The sequence below is a fragment of the Triticum aestivum genome, chromosome 7D, assembly GCF_018294505.1.
Source record: "Triticum aestivum cultivar Chinese Spring chromosome 7D, IWGSC CS RefSeq v2.1, whole genome shotgun sequence".
In the NCBI taxonomy this organism is placed as follows: domain Eukaryota; kingdom Viridiplantae; phylum Streptophyta; class Magnoliopsida; order Poales; family Poaceae; genus Triticum; species Triticum aestivum.
In genome coordinates this window covers 264,338,658-264,352,548 of record NC_057814.1, presented here as the reverse complement: position 1 = coordinate 264,352,548, position 13,891 = coordinate 264,338,658, and the positions used below count along the sequence as shown (strand labels likewise).

At 46.0% G+C, this 13,891-nt stretch overlaps 1 protein-coding gene across 1 annotated transcript; it reads right to left on the bottom strand.

The window, feature by feature from the left end:
• Positions 1-5,785: 5,785 nt before the first annotated feature.
• Positions 5,786-7,424, bottom strand: LOC123168324 (F-box protein At5g49610). The gene is made up of 2 exons (XM_044586194.1): positions 6,071-7,424; positions 5,786-5,975 (listed from the first exon to the last, which is right to left on the bottom strand). Exons 1-2 carry the CDS (start codon positions 7,135-7,137, stop codon positions 5,858-5,860), a joined length of 1,185 nt encoding a protein of 394 aa, XP_044442129.1. The 5' UTR covers positions 7,138-7,424; the 3' UTR covers positions 5,786-5,857.
• Between the last annotated feature and the right edge of the window lie 6,467 nt (positions 7,425-13,891).

Sequence of the window (13,891 nt, the reverse complement as noted above, 5' to 3'; positions counted from 1 at the left end):
AACTACATAGGCAAGACTTATTCCTCCAAGGGCTCCTTTGATTATTTTCGTAGAAATTTAGAGGAATAGAATCCTTTAAAAAAATCCTACGTTTGTGTTTGATTCATATGATTGAATTAAATTTTATAGGAATTTTTCCTAAGATTTTCCTCAATCATTTCCTATTGGGTTTCTAGCATCCACTCAAAACTCTTTGAAAGAACTCTTTTATTTTTCCACAAACAATCCCAAATCATCCAGGACTGAGATGAAAATGGCATTTCAATCATATGTGTGTTTCTTGTTGTATTTTTAGAATCATGTGAATCAAAGAGGCTCTAAAAGAATACAGTATGGATTCCGAGCACGTGAACTCGTTTGATCCGGTTTTGACTCTAATTCAGTTTCAAGTCCCGGAGGATGAAGACTGCACTTCTCACCTGAAACTACTAGTCCGGCCCAAATTGAAATCAATCTGGAGCCGCGTGAGAACTCCGTCCAGGTCCCAAAGAACCGTTGGTTCCTCATAGGAATGCGACAAAAATTAAAAAAAATAAGGACACACAAGCTCCACAAGCTATACAAGAATGAAGGCCGCATATGCATACGTCTCGCGACAGCCTCCATATGCACGCGATGCTCTTGCGCCTCTGAGTTGGGCGGACGTGTCGAACAACGAGTTTTGATGCTACACAACGTCCTCCTCGGACTTCTTGCAAAACTCATTGCGATTCTGAAGCTCCATCTCAAGGGCCTCGTCCTCATTAGCGAAGCGACTAGGGACCATTTATGACAGTGATCATACAATGTATGTCTCACAAACAAGTCACATACTTGTTGATACGCATCATTAATAACGTTCAAGGACTATAATTATTCATAAACACATTTAAAAAATATCATCATGCATGATTGCCACTAAGACATATCATCAACACATGCACGCTCCAAATTCCCATTGGCCCGCCGTGGGGCCTCAAGTCGTTCACGCAACTTTGAGTTCTCAGAGGCCAGCTTGTTGTTTTGGTATGTCAGCCCCTGCAAAGAAGATGAAGACATATTTAACTACATCAATGGCTAAATAGGCGAAGGGCACCATTAAAGAAGAACTAGGCCCGATTCCAGGCTGAATCCGCACATAGTCCCAAGAGCTACAACTACCATAAGCACAAAGCACATGACAAATACATGAAGGACTTGTCGTAAATATCGGGCTCCACCGATAGGCCATGCCTCCGGATGGAGTAGAAGAGCTTCATCTCATCGCCAGCCTGTCCATGGCAGTCCTGGTCTCTTCTGGCACATCCGCCCTCAGGTCGCTCCTCTTTGGGAGGAGAGACGACAGCGACACCACGGATGAATCTGCCGCCAACTTCCTCTTCTTCTTCCTCACCTTCGGGGAGTAGCCTCCATCTTCGAGACATCGACGGCGGACTTCAATATAAAAGTAAAATTACCGGCAAACGCTTCTTTTTTTCCTTTTTCAAATTGAGGGGCATCTAACCATGCATGCATCATTCCACCATGTGACGGCAATGTTTATAGAACTCAAGCATGTGGTTGAAATATCAATTATGTTTTCATAAATACCAAAAAGAACAAGGAAATAAATGCCCTTTCACCTGCAATGGAGCAGGACGAAAAGGTTGTTGCTCGCAAGCTTAACAAGCACTCAAAAGTTCAACTCGTTAGTTCATGAACCAAGTTGACAATCAATTTTCTGGACGAGCTTAACGAGAGAGCTCACATGTTTCACGAGCAACTCATTTGGCTCGTTATTAATCCCAAGGGTCCTGCCATCTGGCCCATTACTAATTATCAAGGCTCGAATGCTCAACCCAATATAATTATTGCTAGTTAAATCAAAACCATCATTAAGTGCGGGACAAGAACTGCCGCCAAGAAAACCTAGATCATCTACAACCACTTCCTTCCCCTCTCGCCGTCGCCAGAGTGTGTTATTGGGCAAATCCCATGCCGCTTTGGTAGAGAGGTCCTACTTGTGGATGGTGTCTTGTTGCATCGATTTGGCGAGGGGTCTCTGTGTCTTGGTCGGGGCTACAGGACAGCGGTGTTGCCCTGGTTTAGGAATAATGCCCTCCTCGTCCTATCCTCGTTCTTTCAAGTGGTTAGCGCCGGTGGATGGCATGCGGAGGTGTGCCTCCAACGGAACTTCCTGGATCCGTTCGGTTTTGGTCTCTGGTGGATCCGCCTGGATTCGGTCGGCAGATTCGGTCGGCATTCATGGTGTGTGGAATATCTACATGATCTTTACGATGTCTTCTTCTCTGGGGCGACTATTTGCTATGAAGATTGTGGCATTTGGCGTCTTCTGGTTTACATCAACGACTTGTCGGACGCTGTTTCTACAAGCTTTTGAGTTTAAATATGTTTGCTCCGCCGAGGTGGAGGCCAAGAGGCAACATCGAACTTTGCTCATGGTGCGCAACCAATGGATGTAGGAGGAGTAAGATTTTGGCACACAAGGAATTTGATGTATTTTTTTGTGTAAGGGTGTGTTCGCAAAGACTGTGATACAGTTATTGTACTCCTTTCGTTCCACAATGTAGTGTATATAGATTTTTTTTTCAAAATTCAAGCTTATCAAACTTTGACCAAGTTTATAGAGAAAGCTATCTATATCTATAATACACACATGTATATTACCAAAATATAACTCATAATGTATCCAACGATATGTATTTGGTATTCTAGATGTACCTATTTTTCTTTATAGAATATGATCAAAGTTTGCATAGTGTGACTTTTGGTAAAACCTATATGCACTACATTTGGAGTGGAGGAAGTATGACTTTAGGCCTTTCTGAAAGCAAAAAAGAATGCTCTCTATATACTTAACTTGAGGTCATCCATGTTCAAATACTCCCTTCGGTCCTTTTTACTCTGTATATAAGAATTGTCTGAAGTCAAACTTCATAAAGTTTAACCATATTTATATGAAAAAATATCAACATCTACCATGCTAAAGTTATACAATATGAAAAAAAACTTAAGTCATGACGCATCTACTGATATTGATTTCACATTATGAATGTTGGTATTTTTTTCTATTAAGTTTGTCAAACTTTACGTGGCTTGACTTCATACAAATCTTATATGCGAACTAAAAAGGACCGGAGGGAGTAGACGGTTGACTAATCATTGATGTTCAAACCATGAAGTCATCCATGTTCAAACTTTTTTCTATTGTGCTACTATTTTGAAAGTTTCAATTTTGGGAAAGGTTGTTGCAGTTCTGCTCAGCTACATGTTTAACTATTCTCTAAATGTCAAAATTTTGAATATGTGATGCAATGCTTTTGTGTTGTTTCCAACTTTACCGGTACACGTGAGCACTCAACTTAATGAGTGTTAGAGCATCTCCAGCCGTTGGCCCCCTCAAGAGGCATAAAAATCGCCGCCTGGGGGCGAGCCGGCAGTAGAGTCGGCACTGGGGGCGGTTGGGCATCCAGCCGTCGCCCCCAGGTCGTCCCCAGGCGCCGATATCGGCCCATTCGCGGCCGCTTTTCGGCCGAGATAAATAGAAAAATGGCCCGATATCGGCGAGAAACCGCCCATATTCGGCGTGGTTCGGCGTTGAATTCTCAACATAAATATTTTTTATCACATATTTCACCGCAGAAAATCAAATAATTCAACAAAATAGTGCAACAACAAATAGTTCAATACAAATTATATAGTTCAACAAATAAAAACTCATATTTCATCACACATCGAGCTAGGCGTCGCCCTTGATCCTCCATAGGTGCTCCACCAGATCCTGCTGCAGTTGATGATGCACTTGAGGGTCTCGCATCTCCTGACGCATAGGTAGGCAGTCCAGGTTGCCGGTAGCTGGTGATCAAATTCGGCTAGAGGACCCTGCCTGTAGTATGGTTCGGTGTCAAACACTGGCTCTTCCTGCTCGCTCTCGATGATCATGTTGTGCAAGATGACACAGCAAGTCATGATCTCCCACATTTGATCTTTCGACCAAGTCTGAGCAAGGTACCAGACAACAGCAAATCGAGATTGGAGCACACCAAATGCCCGCTCGACATCCTTCCTGCAAGCCTCCTGCACCTTGGCAAAGTACGACTTCTTTCCTCCTGGCACAGCGTTTGAGATAGTCTTCACAAATGTAGACCATCTCGGATAGATGCCATCAGCTAGGTAGTACCCCTTGTTGTAGTGCCGCCCATTGACCTCGAAGTTCACCGGGGGAGAATGACCTTCAACAAGCTTGGCAAAGACAGGGGAGCATTGCAGCACGTTGATGTCATTTGTGAGTTTCTAGCATACCAAAGGAGTGCCAAATCCAGAGGTCCTGTGTGGCCACCGCCGCAAGTACCACACTACAACCGCCTTTGGCGCCTTTGTACATCCCATGCCAAGCAAATGGGCAGTTCTTCCATTTTCAATGCATGCAGTCGATGCTTCCAAGCATCCCAGGAAATCCTCTTGCTGCATTCTGTGCTAGGATCCGAGCAGTGTCTTCCGCATTGGGTGTTCGCAAGTATTGCGGTCAAACACTCCCACCACTGCCCGACAGAACTTGTAGAAACACTCAATGGTGGTGGACTCGGCCATGCGCCCATAGTCGTCGAGTGAATCACCGGGAGCTCCGCATGCAAGCATCCTCATCGCTGCCGTGCACTTCTGGATTGAGGTGAATCCAAGTTTGCCGGTGCAATCCTTCTTGCACTTGAAGTAGCTGTCGAACTCCCGGATGGAATTCACAATCCTGAGGAAAAGCTTTCGGCTCATCCGATAACGGCGCCGAAATGTTTTGTCGCCGTGCAGTGGAGCGTCGGCGAAGTAGTCGGAGTAGAGCATGCAGTAGCCTTCGAGACGATGTCGGTTCTTTGCTTTCATCCACCCCGGCGCCGAGCCACCTCGTCGCGGCTTTTCATTGCTCGCCAGCAGGCCGGCGAGGACCATGAGATGTTCCTCTTCCTGGACGTCGGCCTCGGCTTCCTCCTCCAGCAGCGCGGCGAGCGCTTCTTCGTCGTCCGAGTCCATTACCAAGGCAGGCAAATCGCCGAACACCTTGTGGGCGCGTACCCACCGCTACACTGCCCCTCCGTGGCCGGAAACACCGAAAAATCGCCCAGCCTGTGGTGGAGAGGCTGTCTCGGCGAAACCTCTGCTCTTTTTCCGGCGGGGATGGGCTATCTAGCGGTGGCGGGCGCCGGGCGGCGCCGGGATCAGCCGGTTGGCGGCCGAGCGCGCGGGGGGTGGGAGGCGAATCTGGAAGAAAGACTTGACTTTTCGCCTGACGGTGTGGGCCAGACGTGCTTTTCCCTTGCGCTGGAGCCCCCGAGTGCCCCCAGTGCGCCGGGTTCGGCCTGCGATCGCCGGGCCCAAAAACGGGCTGAGCTGGCGGATTTCAGCGTCCTGGGGGCGCGGCTGGGGCGTTTTTTCGGCGCCGGCGCCGAAAAAGTCGCCTAGGGGGCCTGTTGGGGGCGCGGCTGGAGATGCTCTTAGCTTTAACAAGCTTATGGAACTGAGCTTTAATGATCACGAGTTTAACGAACCGAGCAACTCGTTTATCTCATACCTGTCGAAACAGACCATTTCTCTTAAAAACTAATACCCTTCAAGCATTGTACATATTTCTAAGCTTAGATTACATCTGAATTCCAACAAAATTTAACACAAATTATTGACCTGAAGTGGTGTTAATAAATGATGGAGCTAATTGGTGATAATCAAAGACGGAGGTAATTGAATTTGTCGACATCATCAAGATTAGTTGTTTCCTTCTCTCACGAAAAAGAGAGAGGCTCAACCAGGACACGGAGAGTAGATGCCACTGCAAGATTGGCAATTCTAGAGATCGCGTCTTCCGAAACGCATACTTTGCAGTGTCATCAGTCTAGATTTTGTTTTCATCGATGTCCCAAAGGACCAAATCCGACTCATACTTGAATACTTCTTGTATGCATTTGTGATGCACGGGGACTTCTGCTATCTTGCCCCTCCAAAAATCGTACCTGTAAAACAAGTGCAAAATTAGTACCACTTCGCTTGCAAATAATGGAGATTGTAACGAAGATGTGAAAGAGAATTAAGCGAGCGATTTCATCACCAGATCACTCTGTACACACTGTTGAAGAATGCGACCTCGGAGGAGCAGAGATCCCTGAGTATAAGGGCTCTCCCTTCCTGCATCCCGAGATTCTTCAAGTTCACCGCCATCTTCTTCTCCCATCTCTCCTGCTGCCTGCCGTAGTCAGTGATCACCCACACCTCCGCCTCCTCATCCACGATCACTACCAGGCACAGCTTCCCCTCCACCGTCACCAGCTTCTTCTTGCCCGCCCACCTGTCCGTTCTGTCCTCCACCTCCGGCGGGAGAACAATGAGCCTCCACGCCTCGCTCTTCATGTCGAACGCGAAGATGTCCTCGGCGGCGCTGACCCTGTCCGGCCACCGGAGCCAATGCATGGCGCCGTGGGCCCTCACCGCCGGGCCAGCGGCCACGAGCGACTCCGGCCACACCATCACGTCTGCCGAGCGCCGCCACGCGCGCCTCCGCGAGTCGAAGATCTCGCAGCGCAGGTGGTCACGCAGCGTCGGGACCGAGAGCCGGAGGATCTTGAAGTCCGCCGCGGCGCCGGCGCCGGCCGGGCGCGCCACCATCGCGGTGACCGCCGTGGGGAAGCGCAGCCTTGGGTTGGGCAGCGCACGCCACTGCCTCGTGGCGGGCTTGCACGCATAGTAGCACCGTGCCGACGACGCCTTGCCGCCCATGCGCGCGGCGGCGTCCGCGTCGGCATCGACGCAGCACGCGAGGCCGCGGTGCGCGGAGACAGCCTCGACGCGGACGTGCGCGGAGGGCAGGAAGTCGAGGGAGACGGACGGATCAGCGTCGGCCTGGGAGGGGTGCATGGATACGAAGGTAGCGGAGTAGCGGTTGCGCGCCATGCCCTGGACGAAGTATCCCGAGACGACGGCGTCGGCGCGGCGGCGGCAGTGCAGCGGTGAGAACGCCGGCTCGTACGTGAGCCGGCGCCACTGGGCAGACACCTGGCGGCACGCGGAGAGGTCGTCGAGGGAGACGCGGGTGAGCATCTCGAACATCTGGTCCTCAGGCAGGCCGCCGCTATCTTCGTCATCGCCAGCACCATTGCCTTGCTCCGGTTCGCTTGACATGGTCGTCCGATCGGCTCGTCCCCGTGACCCGGGAGCTCGCTGGGTAATACGAATCTGAGTTCGGGCCAGAAGAGACCGGCTACGTTCGCTGCGTCAATTAAACAACGGCGAAATAACTGCGAGGGTTAGGGCGGGAGGAGGAGGTAAGCTTGAGAACCAAGAAATTTGTGTACAAGACCACTTGAGAACCAAGAAACCCTCCCAACGATCTCCCTCGAAAATAGAAGAAACCCTACGATCAGAAGGCTGCGACCAAGGGCAAAACTGTTGGGCCGTTGGATGAAGATCAGAGGCTGCTGCCCAGTCAATCGGGTCCAGTCTATCTATCCCCCAAAACAAAAGAACGAGTTAGCTGTGCAAGTATGAAAGGAGCAGCCAGCCACACAGCTACTGCGGTAGACCTTGGCGCAGAGCCGCCTACCGCAGGCCTAAGAAAAGATGGAGAACCTGGCTGTCCATCGAATTCAAGGCAACGTGACCAACGGAACTGTTGAATAAAACTTGCGCTGTCTTAGTTTAGGACTTTAGGTGCCCTGGCAGAACTTTGTACACTGCCATGGCAGCTGTTTTGCGTTGAATGATCGTACAATGGCAAAATTTGTACACTGCCTACTCATGCGCCAAGCTAGCTGATTAGAGCATCTAGGACCGGACCTAGCAAAAGTGATCATTGGCGGCCGGGCGAAGCGCCGGCGCCTCCTCGTCGTCCTCCTACCTGCGAATACCTTTGAGCTCCAATGTCCGCCTCACAGGGGCAAAACCAGCGTAGAGTCTTTAGCTTCAATTGAACCCATGATAATTTGATGTCACGTACTTGTGTACTATTTTTCTTTGGTATGTACCCAATGAAAAAAACGGAATGTAGTGGCTATCTCGCGTGTACTACATCCAAGTTTGCCAAAAAAAAAGATTAAACATGATCAAACAAAATCCAAAAAACCTGAAATTTTGAGACATCAAACCCTATCAACTTATCAAATGTCGAGCTTCTTGCAAAATTTCAGCCAAAAATAACATTAAACAAGCTCTCACTAAAAAAACGAAATCACTGCACAAACTTTCAACATTGATTTTGTTTTTTTAGTGAGAGATGCTCGGTTGTTATTTTTGGGCTGAAATTTTTCAAGATGCTCGAACATTTGATAAAGTTTGATGTTTAAATTTTTTAGATTTTTTGGAATTTGTTTGATCATGTTTTGTCATATATTTTCTGCAAACTCGGTTGTAGTACACCCAAGAATAGAAAATCCACTCTCATAAAAAAAAGCATGGCCGAACCCACTAAGCTAGAATCCAAAGTGAGGAGGCAATAAAAAGCCCACACGCAGTAAATCGCCCCCGTACATTGCCTCTTCGACATCGGTTATTTCGTATGATCGCTATGATATACACGGCGGCGGCAAACCTCTCTTCGTTCTTATTCGGCTTTAGAAAGCTCGCAATCTCTCCCCTGTCCGTCGTTCAACCAGGATGCGTCGTTAGACACCCACTGTTGAGAGAAAATCGCAATTTGAATTTGTGGTTTGAATCACATCTTCACGTCCCCTCTCTCATGTGCATGTTCTTTTTAGTCCTAACTTTCTAACTAATCATCCTCTTACTTTGATTGATCTAAGATATGGGACCATATTTCTCAAAGAGAAATTGATCGCCAGGTCCAAATAATGATGACGATACTTTAAGGTTAACCATTAGACGTAGGCAAGGTGTACCAAATGTCAATAATGCAAGAAATCTCCCGAAGCCGTCTATCCAAAGAGAAATTTATTTAGAGGAGTTCTTATAATATGGTTGATCGGAAGAGAATTTTATCCGGGTATATCATGCACACTTTACTTTTAGTGTAACATAATATGTCAAAAGTGATGTTGTATTTCTGTTTGTTATGTTGTTTTTGGTGCTATACTTTTGTTGTAAGATGATGTAAAATTAGAGTTTACACTGGGTCACCTTGCCCTTGAGGATATTTGTATGTACAAGTCTATTTGCTTCACCTATCGCAACTAGCTACTCCACATGTCACTACCGCAACCGTCCTGCTGGGACCGCGACCTGCTATCCCACCCATGGATCAAATAGTGATCTACCTGGTTCACGGTATGTTTCCCTGAAATTGGCTTGATTCCTTGTTGCCTACCCTGCTCGTGCTTAGGTGGGGTTTGTGGTCAGTCGGTCCTTTTCTACCCGACACAAAAAATAGCCTACTGTCGCATAAGTTAACATCATGCTTTCAAATGGATCTGCTCCATGGTTCACTGAGATCTTCTTTCTAATGGTTTGCTTAATTTTTAAGTTGCTTTCGTTAGAATTTATTTCATAAATTTTACTTTCCTTCTTTGTTGCTTATTCATAGCCATGTAGGGAACCAGACACCCTCTGATGGTACGCCATGGCCTAATATTCGTTTGGCATACCACCCCATAGACTGAAGCTGTAGTTTGAGCAGATTCGGCCCCACCGTTGCTTTACTTCGTGGTTGCAGTTGTGAAAGGATCGAGAAGAGGGGTCTAGAGGGGGGGGGGGTGATTAGACCCTTAACAAGTAAAAGTGGCTGTTTTTAGTTTCTTCAAGTTAAGGTTGAGTTTAGCACATCTTAAAGTGCACACAATACATTTAACACAAGCATAGCAAGAGTATGAGCAACGGAAAGAGTAAAGCATGCAAGTGCAAGAATGTAAAGAGATGGGATTGGAGTGTGTAAACGCAATGGAGGCGCGGAGAATTTTTTGCATGGTTCCGATATGTGGTGCTATCGTACGTACACGTTGATGGAGACTTCAACCCACGAAGGGCTCCGGGTAGGAAATATTGGTGTGGCCGAGTTGGGAATTTAGGGTTTGGACATATATGGGTAGAGAAATTGGTTGAGGGTTTTGGAGCAATATCACTAAGCACTTGAGCAAATAGATCATTAAGCAACACCTCGTCCCCTTTTAATAGTATTGGCTTTCCTATAAACTCAATGTGATCTTGGATCACTTAAATAAAAATGTAGAGTCTTGAGCTTTTGCCAATCCTTGTCCTTAGCATTTTGAGGGGGTTTCACATCCTCTTTTCCTTGCCACTCCATTGTTGAACTTATCTGAATATACTAGATAAAACTATTAGTCCAACAAGGGATATGTTGACATTAATTACCAAAATCACCCAGGGAGCACTTGTTCTTTCAATCTCCCCCTTTTTGGTAATTGATGACAACATGCATCAAAGCTTCAAGTAAATAATGAGAAGATTTGTAAGTAAAGCTTTAGAGGAACATGTAACTTGCATGAGCCCCTCCCCCCCTACATGTATGCAATCAAGTAATGGTAGAATTGAAAGACATGTGAATGCACAACATGACATAGTAAGTAATGAGTTACATGTATCTTGGCCATATGCATCAGAGCAAAAAAAAGTGATGTGAGATGTACCTTCATGTTTATGATTCCCTCTGGCAAACAATATGTGCAAAAGTAAAAGATCATCATGCACATGAGTGAGATGCATATACTTACCTTGTGGTTCTTGAAGTGACTCTTGAGGAAGCAAACTTGGGAAAACAAGGTTAAATAACACAAGAGAACTTCAGACCAGAAAGAGATTTCAAGACCCACAAGAATACCAAGACTGGGATGACATGTAATAGGTGAGTACCACAAAGTGAGTACTTCATTTGAATATAAACATGTCCCCAAAGAATTAAGGATTTGCAATAAATTCCAAGGATAGTTCTCCCCTAAGCATGAACTCCCTCTCCCCTGAATCTAGTACTAGATAATGGTGAAAGTGCGTTATATCGACTAGAGGGGGTGAATAGACGATTTTTATGAATTCTTCACCGAGGAATTTCAGGGTGAGGAAATTCCTAAGCAAAGAACTACTTGCAGCGGAATAAGTACTCAGATGCATACATGACAGAACATAAACATGGACATCATAATGAAATGAAAACAGACACAGAGTACAGGAAGCGTAAACACAAGATAATACAGGATGAAGACAAACAGACTGAAGAAATTGAACTAAGGAAATTGAGAAAGTCTTCAGTCAAAGTCTTCAAACAGATATGAACAAGCACACAATAATTGTAATGAGGAAATGAAAGAGTTGAAGAAATAGAACCAGTAGGCTTGGTGAAGACAATGATTTGGTAGACCAGTTCCAACTGCTGTGACAGTTGTACGTCTGGTTGGAGCGGCTAGGTATTTAAACCTGAGGACACACAGTCCTCACCATATTCTCCTTGAGCTAAGGTCACACAGACCTCGCCCAATCACTCATGGTAAGTCTTCAGGTGACTTCCAAACCTTCACAAACTCAGTCACTCGGCGATCCACAATTTCCTCTTGGATGCTCTAGACCATGACGCCTAACCGTCTGGAAGATGCACAGTCTTCAAAGGTAACAAGCGTTGGATCCACGCAGGATCAATCTCTTCAGTGATGCTCAATCACTTTGGGTTTCTAGGTCTTTGGGTTTGGGTTTCCTCACTTGATGATTTTCGCTCAAAGTCCTCGGAGGATGGGATGCTCTCAAATGACAAGTGTCAGTTTCTCTCGGAGCAGCCAACTAGCTAGTGGTTGTAGGGGGCGGCTATTTATAGCCTAGGGAGCAGCCCGACATGATAACACATAAATGCCCTTCAAAGATATGACCGTTAGGTGGGTAGATATTTTGGGACAGCTGGCGCATAGCACAACAACGGTCGGAAATTTGAGGTTCACATTCCTCAGGGCTATCATGTTCCTCACTGTGTAGGCAATCCGCACTGGCGAATTCCTAACTCCTCAGTCAAAACAAATTCCTCAGCGACAAGAAGAACTTCGTCTCTGTCACTGAAGAAATTGACTGAACTGTATGAGATTTCCAATGGCTTCACATGAAGGGATTGGTAGGTGTAGGATTTTGAGTTGAGCATCACATGGAAATTTTTCCTTAGTATTTCCTCGACCCCCTTTAACAGTACGGTGTTTCCTGTGACTCAAGAAAGAGAAAATGAAACTACAAAAACAAAAGTCTTCACGCTTCATGTTCCTCGAAAGAATGCCAAGTCTTCAAGGTCACACCAATTTCTTCACTTTCAAAGTCTTCAGAAAGTCTTCAGAAATCCAAAGTCTTCAGTCGAAGACATTCATTTTTAGGGGTCGACTTTCTCTGTAAATATCAAACTCGTCATAGACTTATAGACCTGTGTACACTCACAAACACATTAGTCCCTTAAAAGTCTTCAATACACCAAAATCACTAAGGGGCACTAGATGCACTTACAATCTCCCCCTTTTTGGTGATTGATAACAATATAGGTTAAGTTTTCAACGGGGATAAACATATGAAGTGTAAATACTGATATTGAGGATTTTGATTGCAAGATATAGAAGAACTCCCCCTGACGATGTGCATAGTGAGGAATTTGCTTTTGAAGCAGTGCACACTTGAAGAGTAGAATCATGGAGATCTCCCCCTATATCTTGTAATTCATGCACGCATTTGACATATAATATGAAGAATTTGAAATGCATGATGAAATATGGTGACTGATGTAATTCAGCATGCGTGCATTACCATTAACGAGGAATAAGCATGCAGAAAATCTCAGCAAAAGTGTCAGACCACCATAGAGTTTAAGTTTACAACTCGATCGAATAAAGTCTTAGAAGAACGAGAGTTGTAACTTAGCCAAAACGCCCATATAGATAGACCCGCTTGAAGACTAACTCAAATTTCTCCCCTTTGTCATCGAATGACCAAAGGATCGAAAAATGAGGACTAACGCCCCTAAAGAATATCAAGTTGATGGAGGAGCGCCAGCGTTGTTGGAGTCGGTTGTTGAAGTAGGGCCTGCCGCAGTGTCGTCCAAGTCTTCATGCTCATCGGTTTCACGTGATGAAGAATATGAGTTGGCCACCAAGGAAGGAACCTTGACCTTCTTGAATTTCTTCGATGGAGGAGCAAACCAGTCAAAATCTTCCTTGAGACCCATTTGCTTCAGATCTTCTTCACCATACAGATATGACAGAATAGCCCAGGTGCGACCGAAGACTTCATGGAGGTAGAAATGGTTTTTCTTCACTGCATTGTGCGTAGCAGTCATGTTGTGAAGAATAGAACCAAACTGACGCTTAACCCATTTGTGGTTTCGATCCGCCTTCTGGTGAAGACTGAGGAGAAGCTCACGGTCAGTCATCACTCTTGGAGCTGTGGCTTGAGGATTTGGCTTGGATGCATTGGCAGCAGAATCATGAGTGGCAGAGTCATCATTGGTGGAATAAGATGCAGCTTTGCGAAACTGACCATCCAATGGACGAATGCCTTCATCAATAACAGCAGCGGCCTTGCCCTTTTCATCAGCTGAGGAAAATGTACGCTTGAGGACTTCAATTGGGGGCAAGTAGCTGAGGTGATTCTGAAAATCAGCCTTGTAGTTGAGTGAAGACTCAAGATGGCAATGGGGCCCCGAAACCCGTGTCCCCGTGGGTTTTTACCCTATTAGGGGACGGGGATGGGCATCTTTTCATCCCCGCGGGGCTGTTGTTGGGCACATTATACAACCCGACACGTTTCATGGGTTTACACCCGTTTCGGTAGTCCCCGAACCCGAAACCCGGCAATACCTGCGAAATTACATTATTTTTTTACCACTGTAGTCATCTTACCCCCGAAATCTTAGAGGCCTTGATGTGTTCACAAGATTGGATAAGAAACAAATATAAAGGTGTGTCTTTCTTTACATACATCATAAAGTTTATCATTATCTTGCTGTAATGTTTCATAA

Excerpts from the sequence above, each read along its gene's own strand:
- LOC123168324 (XM_044586194.1), bottom strand. The coding sequence starts at position 7,137 with ATGTCAAGCGAACCGGAGCAAGGCAATGGTGCTGGCGATGACGAAGAT. Across the intron at positions 5,976-6,070 it reads AGTGTGTACAGAGTGATCTG|GTACGATTTTTGGAGGGGCA; the intron begins GTGATGAAATCG and ends CTTGTTTTACAG.